Source organism: Physeter macrocephalus, chromosome 6, assembly GCF_002837175.3.
Source record: "Physeter macrocephalus isolate SW-GA chromosome 6, ASM283717v5, whole genome shotgun sequence".
Classification (NCBI taxonomy): domain Eukaryota; kingdom Metazoa; phylum Chordata; class Mammalia; order Artiodactyla; family Physeteridae; genus Physeter; species Physeter macrocephalus.
Window position 1 is genome coordinate 59,047,066 of NC_041219.1, and position 7,759 is coordinate 59,054,824.

The following is a 7,759-nucleotide window of genomic DNA, read 5'->3' on the forward strand; positions in this document are numbered from 1 at the left end:
CTAGCCCCTTCACAGCTTCTAACCCTTCCCAAAACACCGGAAAAACTGCCTCATCATTTTTCTCGCTCGCCAATTTTCGCACTCAGGGGAACCCAGTAATGTGGGTGTGTTTCACTGGGTTTTCGTCCTGCACCAGGAAACTGGGGCTGGAACGATACTTTTTGTCATGTTCCTCACAAATCAATTTGCAAGGTGATGAAGATCTACTTCTGAATGGAACAGTCTCCACAGAAATGAGTTTGGATTGGCAGCCACCATTATGGAGAGAGCTAACTTGCTCTTTTCATTATGGGTAAATCTTGCATAAGAGATGCCAGCAGAATGTTTTCAGGAGGCTGTCACCTATTCCACTGATGACAGAATCAGTTCACACACTCATTCATTGTTTCATTCGTAAAATGGAAGTTTATTTCCATGTGCCAGGACCTGTCCTGGAGAGGTCCTTCTGCAGACAGATGGAAGGGTCATGTGGCGGACTTGTGTCCCCCAAAACTCATATGTTGAAGCCCTGACCCCCAGTACCTCACAATGTGACTGTATTGGGAATAGGGCCTTTAAAGAGGTGATTAAGTTAAAATGAGGCCTTCAGGGCTTCCCTGGTGGTGCAGTGGTTAAGAATCCGCCTGCCAGTGCAGGGGCCATGGGTTCAAGCCCTGGTCCGGGAAGATCCCATCCCCCATGCCGCGGAGCAACTAAGCCCATGCGCCACAACGACTGAGCCTGTGCTGTAGAGCCCGCGAGCCACAACTACTGAGCCTTCACGCCACAATTACTCAGCCTTTGCACCTAGAGCCCGTGCTCCGCAACAAGAAGCCATCACAACAAGAAGCCCACGCACAGCAACGAAGAGTAGCTCCCGCTCACCACAACTAGAGAAAGCTCGCGCGCAGCAACGAAGACACAACACAGCCAAAAAATAAATAAATTTATTTTTAAAAAGTTAAAAAAAAAAGTGAAGATATTAAAAGTAACATGCCTCATATGTTTGAGGATTAGGGTTAATACATATAAAACAAACTTAGAACATCGCATAGGACTCAAAGTATGAAAACTTTAAATACTGAAGGACACGGAAGTAGAATGTATTTTGTTCACCCATGTTCTCACGTTATTAGATTTCACAAGAGTATAAATTTAACACGATTGCAAAAAATAAGTTTTTTCACTAGTCAATGATTTTCAAATGCATACAGCACTCAAGAGGGCCTTGCCTCTGGGAACATCTTGCAAGTTTAACAAAACCTCAAGACCACCCACATTCACCCATGCTGTAGACCATGATGGTTTGAGTAGTTCTAAGTAGGTCAACCTTTGAAGACCTACTTTGGTGGATATTAATATTTAATATTCCTTTTTAACATCACTGTTGAACTTCTTTGCCATTTGTTTGCACAGTCCTCCAGGTTTGGGCTCCTTCTGCTTCTGCTTCATTCTGAATACCACCAGGTGTGTAGTTGCTTTGCAACTGGATTCTCTTTTTTTTTGGCCACACCACGCAGCTTGTGGGATCTTAGTTCCCCAATCAGGGATTGAACCCAGGCCCTGGGCAGTGAAAGCACAGGAGTCCTAACCGCTGGACCGCCAGGGAAGTCCCACGTACCCAATTCTTTAATATCTTTTTAAAGTGCACAAAAGATAGTTGGAGGGCAGAAGATGAGTTTTATGTATCTCTTTTATCCCACAAATAAATCCAGGTCTGTGTACACTTAGGTTATGAAAGAAAATAACTGAACTAAAACAGCATTGGGGCTGCATCTTCTCTTAGTATTACATACCACTATCATTCTTTCAATTCCCTCCAACCAAGACCAACTGATAGCTTCTTCCAGGAGGTTAATATGTGCAAATATCTGTGCCCTTGTTTTCTAACCTTACCCAAATGTATAAACTTCCTTCCCAACAGGACAATATCACAAAATATTAGAATGCCAGATATTTACACCCTGGGAATGTGATGGGGATAAGTATTATTCATTTAATACATAGCCAGCAAAAACAAGTCTAAAATAAGAAGAATTTTTTTAAAGGTGCTCAAATAAGTCTCAAATTTTAATAAGATCCTCTATAAACACATTTATTTGCTACTGAAAATTGAAACAGCACATCAAAAATTTTTATTGTAATTCAACACACTGTTCTAACAATGCTGTGGCCAAGCCACCCAACGTGGTGTTCTTCACTTTCCTTTCACACAAGTTAATTTGTTTCACAAAGTGGAACTAAAATATATTCAAGTCATTCAAACACAAGCTACATAGATTCCTTATAAGTTACTGTATTAAGGGAGAAAAGAGATGCATGGAAAAAAGACAACACAGAACTTACAATATAGGTTATCAAAATATTGGTACACAATCTTTCCCAAGCTTCATAATGATCCTAAAATTACCAGAAGAAAAAATAGTACAAGAATAAGGTTTATGGTTCCTTCGACTCGATGTCATAATTACTGTAATACTTATTGTTGTAATAATTCTCATAATTATCCTCAGAAGGATCTCTATGAAACCGGCAAAAACGACAGCCACATCTAAATCTTTGCCCTCTTGACTGAGTCTGGAAAAAAGAATGAAATGGATTAATTGGTTACTAATTTAAAATAATAAAGTACTTGTACACCAAAGAGACGTTAACAACCCTCAAATCTAATGTTGGTTGTTAGAAGAGTCTTTGGAATATGGAACACTAAAAAAAAGGTCAAAACCAAAAAACTTTTTGGTAAAAATGGATCGAAATGTATGGCTGCCAAAGAATACCAGACTGCCATTTTGTAATGCTAACAGCTGCTGATTGTCAGTCAATAATATATTCCTGTACAACTATAAATGGAGTATAACCTTTAAAAACTGAATCACTCTGAATCACTCTGTCATACACCTGTAATTTATAATACTGTATATCAACTATACTTCAATTTAAAAGGAAAATTACACACACACACACACACACACACACACACACACATACATGCATATATATCAATATATACCTTGTGTCAGTTCTCTGACTGCCTTAAACGTGAGACACTCAACCAGCTGCTGGACACTGTGTGCTCAGGTGTTTGCCCTCTTACTACATGGTATTGAATATCATGTTTGTGACAGCAGGTGAAAAAGTACCAGCACAACATCAAGAGTGAACCTTCATGGAAACTACAGACTTTAGGTGATAATAATGTGTCAATGTAGGTTCATCACTGTTAACACCACGTAACTGGAAGATGTTGACAGCAGAGTAGGCTATGAATGTGTGGGTTCAGGAAGTATATGTCCTTTCTGCTTAATTTTGCTGGAGACCTAAAACTGCTCGAAAAATATGACTTTATATATATTTTTAAAAAGCACAAATATGAACTGATTGCTCCAGAGTTTCTGAGGATTGAGAAAGTCCAAGCCAATTTGCCTTTCCTCCTCCCTCCCCAAACCACATACCCACCCACTTGTATAGTAAGGGAACTTCTAGTTACCTTAACATCATTCTGCCATGGTTCTCTTTCAGAGTCAGACTTCATGGGAAGAAAAAAACACATATATTACAAACTATCAGGGAAAATTTGTCTTACTAATGCTACCCATCTAACATAAGAAGAGTTGGCGAGTCTTAAAACCCTACGTGTTATTCACACCCTGCACTCATGAGTACAGTGGATGAGTGACTGCCTCTACTCATTGCTATTTATATTATTTAATTTTGTGGGGTGGGCGCGGTACCCCACCAGGGATCGAACCCTTGGCCCCTGCAGTGGAAGCGGGCACTGGGAGTCTTAACCACTGGACCACCAGGGAATCCTTCCTGCCACCCCATCGCTATTTACATCTTGATTTATTTCTGTGAGTGCCCTCCACCCCCTAGAGTGGGGGCAGTGCTGCCTACGCAGACCACATCTACTCACCCGAGGAACTCCTTTGCCGTAGCGTTTCTTAATGGACTGAATCAGCCGTTCCATCTTATCTCTCCGATCAGTTAACACCGTCCTCACCCCTCTCCTATAGGGTATGTTTTCACCAAGCAACCGCCCAGTTGGTTGAGGTAGACATTCTGGTAGAATGAGTGTAGGGTTGAGCGTCAATTTACTGAGGTTCTTTACTAACACTTCAGACATAGGTTCAGAGGCAACTGAAAGAAAAAAAGAAAGTTAAGATCCATTAGTGCGAATTGCAATATCCAGAAGCCACTTATCTCTTGCTCAGACTAGGTCTGCTCTTAAGCAGCTCAACAATGGACACTGGAAGTTTCCTCAGGGTGAAGATCCTAGATACCACGGGCATTAACTAGCATGCTGCATGCCTTGAGAGCATCCTAAGAATCCACTATAATGGGAAACACTTTCTTCTCAAAATAAAAAGTTGTTTTCTTTATGGGACTTCCCCCGCGGTCCAGTGGTTAAGACTCCGGGCTTCCAATGCAGGCGGCGCAGTTAGAGCCCTGGTCAGGGAACTAAAATCCCACATGCCCTGGGGTGTGGCAAAAGGAAAAAAAAAAGTGGTTTCTTCCCGTTATGGGTAGTTCTGAATGGTAGATGTTTTCCCATGGGGTCAAAAGGTATTTAAGTATGATTCCAAGTGGAAAAACATGGAACAGAAACCAGGTATTGGCAGTTTTTCCATTTTCATTTGTGTGATTTTTAATAGAAATGCAGGGACATAAAGCACTAATGCAAGTCAAAATGTTTCAGTGTAACAAGTTTCAGCAGTTCACCTTTATAACAATTATAAACAAACCTGTTTTTTTTTCTGGAAAATGAACTACATCTATGAAATAGACAAAGAAACCCCAAATATAACAGCCTCTCCCCAAATCCCCTATCCTTAACTAGTATGTCAAAGTGGCTGTTACCCTCACCAGTTCTACCCAGCTTTTTCATGCTGCTAGATCTTTCCACTCAAACGCAGTATTTTGAGAAATCATTCACTCTTGGGGCTTCCCCGGGGTGGGGGTGGGGGTCCAGTGATGAAAGCTCTGCGCTCCCAATGCAGGGGGCGCTAGTTCCATCCCTGTCGGGGAACTAAGATCCCACCGCTGCACTGTGCGGCCAACAAAACAAAAACAAAGAAACCCACCCACTCTTGCCTCTTTCCATCCGAACAATCATGTAAATTTCATAAACACTAGTCTCATACAACAAGGCAGATAGCATTAATTTTCCCTGTACGTGAGAGTATTAAATATTGAGTCAGGATCCATTCAACTTCTAGGGACTTGTGCACATGGAAATAAAGATTCCAAGTTGTGGAATTGTCAGGTACTAAGGCAGATTCAAGGAATGGGAGAAACTGGCCGTATTATGTACTCTCTTCATTAATTTTTTTCCCCTTTGACCAGGGTTCTTATCCTCAAGATGCAGGGGAGGCAGAGGGCAGAATATAATGCCAGAGAGGACCCACCCAACTCCCTAGCTGCCCAGAGGGTGTTGTTGGTTGGCTCCAGGTCATCTGCGGCCACCCTACACCACCCATCCCCGCCCGAGGTCAGGGTAATAAGATTTCAAATGAGCGAGTGGGTCTGCGAGGCCAAGCCTGGGAGGCCACGCCTGGGAGGCCACGCGTGGGATCGTGTGTGCGGCTCCAAGGAGAGATGACTTGGGAAGAACCCTGGAAGGCGGGGAACCTAATTAGCGGTGTTCTTGGAGCACGGTTTCGAAGCCCTCCATCGTAAGTTTTACTGCTACTTATTTACATTACAGAGCACACTCACTGGCTTTTATAAACCCGCCCCTTCCTTCAATTTCCTCTGAAAAGCCATTTCCCTCTTTATTAACGTTCCCAAAGCGTAAATTCAGCTGGAAAGCCAATCCCAGAAATGTTGGTGAAATTAAGAAAACCTTTAGGTCAAATTGAAGTTTAGGTTGCTTGTATTCTTCCCTTTACAATTCCTGATCGGAATATATTGCTGATGGAAATACTGATCGCACAAGACGCTGTGAGCCGCCGTCTAGAACTCTGATTGCTCTTCCCCAGAAAATGTCCTTAAAAGGTTGACAGATTCCTGAGCGTAGTAAGCAAACAATGCAGCTCGATACCCCTCCCACTTTTCTCCTCTTTGTTCTGCCTTTCTTTCTTTTTCTCTCTTTCTCCTCTCTCTCTCTCTCTCTCTTTCTTTCTTTCTTTCTTTAGAGGAGGGCCCTACACTCCCTGGCTCTCCTCTGCTCTGAAGAGGTTTACTTAACCGCATTTTTCTGTAAAAGACTGAAGTCAGTATAACAGAAAGCAAGGCAACCTCTTACCTTTCTGAACCCCCCAAGTCTGGCTTACCTGGAATTGCCTGGGAATTGTCATCGATGGACATTTGAGGAGAGTCCAGGGTCCAAGTTGGGTTAACCTCAGATGAATCCATTGGGAGTCTTGTCACAGCTTGAAGCTTCTCCTAGACCTTTGGGTTCCCAGTGGAAGGTGATGCTTTAGACTCAGATTGCTACAAAGTAGCCTGGAAGAACTAGAGAGCTAAGAAAGAGGGAGAAAAATCCAAGCTAACACACCATGGTGAGAGAAGAATCCAACCTAAAAGTCTAGGTCGTGTTTCCTCTTAAAAACTACAGATAAGCCAATCAGCCAGCCTATTTTAATGTAAATGACTAATGAGTAAAAGGATAAGGCAAGTTGGTGGGCGTCGTCCAATTAGTGGACTAATAGGATAATTCTTCATCTGCTCTGTATTAAAATAATCATGCCCTCTGTCAAGTAGGCTGGACATTTTATAAAGAGCCTCTGTGGTTGTGTCTTCCTGAGGTTGCCTTAAAAATCCCTTTTTTCCCCCCAACTCTGCTTCTGGAGATGGCTACTGGTTTGTGAACTGGGCTTTAACTGTTCTAGTACAGGGAGGAGAGGGCAGTTTCCCTCCAACTGCAAATTAACTCCCAGTTAAGTTAATGGCAAGTTTCCTTAGTTTTCTTTGCCTGACTCATCTTAAACCTTTGCATGCTAGTAAGGCAAAGGAGAGGAGAAATAAAGGGTCCGTTATAAACAGTTTAATAGCTTGGTATTTTATGAATGTGTATTTTGGATCTGTAATTTTAGGTTGTGTTCTAGACTGTCAATTTCATTGCCTTTAAGATTGGTGAGCAACTGAAATTAACGACATCTATAAATTGCTACCCCCATCCCTCCTCCACCCCCCAAAATAAACTTGTATTGAATTCTGGCAAAGCGCCCTAACATTAACTGCTGATTGTGGGAGAGAACGTCCTCAGCATCCCCACTCTTCCCTTTTACTGCCTCCTATTCAGTGTGCAACCTCCCTATCTCCCCCATAGGTGGAAACTATGAAGAAATACCAAAAGCACTCTTGTTTGTTTTTAGTAAAGAGCAAAAGTTGAAGTGTGGATCAATAACTATTTTTGTAGGGGATGAGGAGTAGCTGAAGATGCGTGTCAGGTCACAACACTTTATTTCACAGGTTGTCAAAGGTGTGCCCTGCAGACAGGCAGCAGCAGCGGCACCTGCTAACTTGTTAGATATGATTAGAAATGGCTGAGCTTACACCATAAACAAGACCAAAAGACAACCCTCAGAATGGGAGAAAATAGTTGCAAATGAAGCAACTGACAAAGGATTAATCTCCAAAATTTACAAGCAGCTCCTGCAGCTCAATAACAAAAAAACAAACAACCCAATCCAAAAATGGGCAGAAGACCTACATAGACATTTCTCCAAAGAAGACATACAGCTGACCAACAAACACATGAAAGAATGCTCAACATCATTAATATTAGAGAAATGCAAATCAAAACTACAGTGAGATATCATCTCACACTGGTCAGAAT

General features: G+C 42.1%; 1 protein-coding gene across 1 annotated transcript; it reads right to left on the reverse strand.

The window, feature by feature from the left end:
* Positions 1-2,418: 2,418 nt before the first annotated feature.
* DPPA3 (developmental pluripotency associated 3) lies at positions 2,419-6,333 on the reverse strand. The gene is made up of 4 exons (XM_007101855.1): positions 6,252-6,333; positions 3,893-4,116; positions 3,467-3,505; positions 2,419-2,556 (listed from the first exon to the last, which is right to left on the reverse strand). Exons 1-4 carry the CDS (start codon positions 6,331-6,333, stop codon positions 2,419-2,421), a joined length of 483 nt encoding a protein of 160 aa, XP_007101917.1.
* Between the last annotated feature and the right edge of the window lie 1,426 nt (positions 6,334-7,759).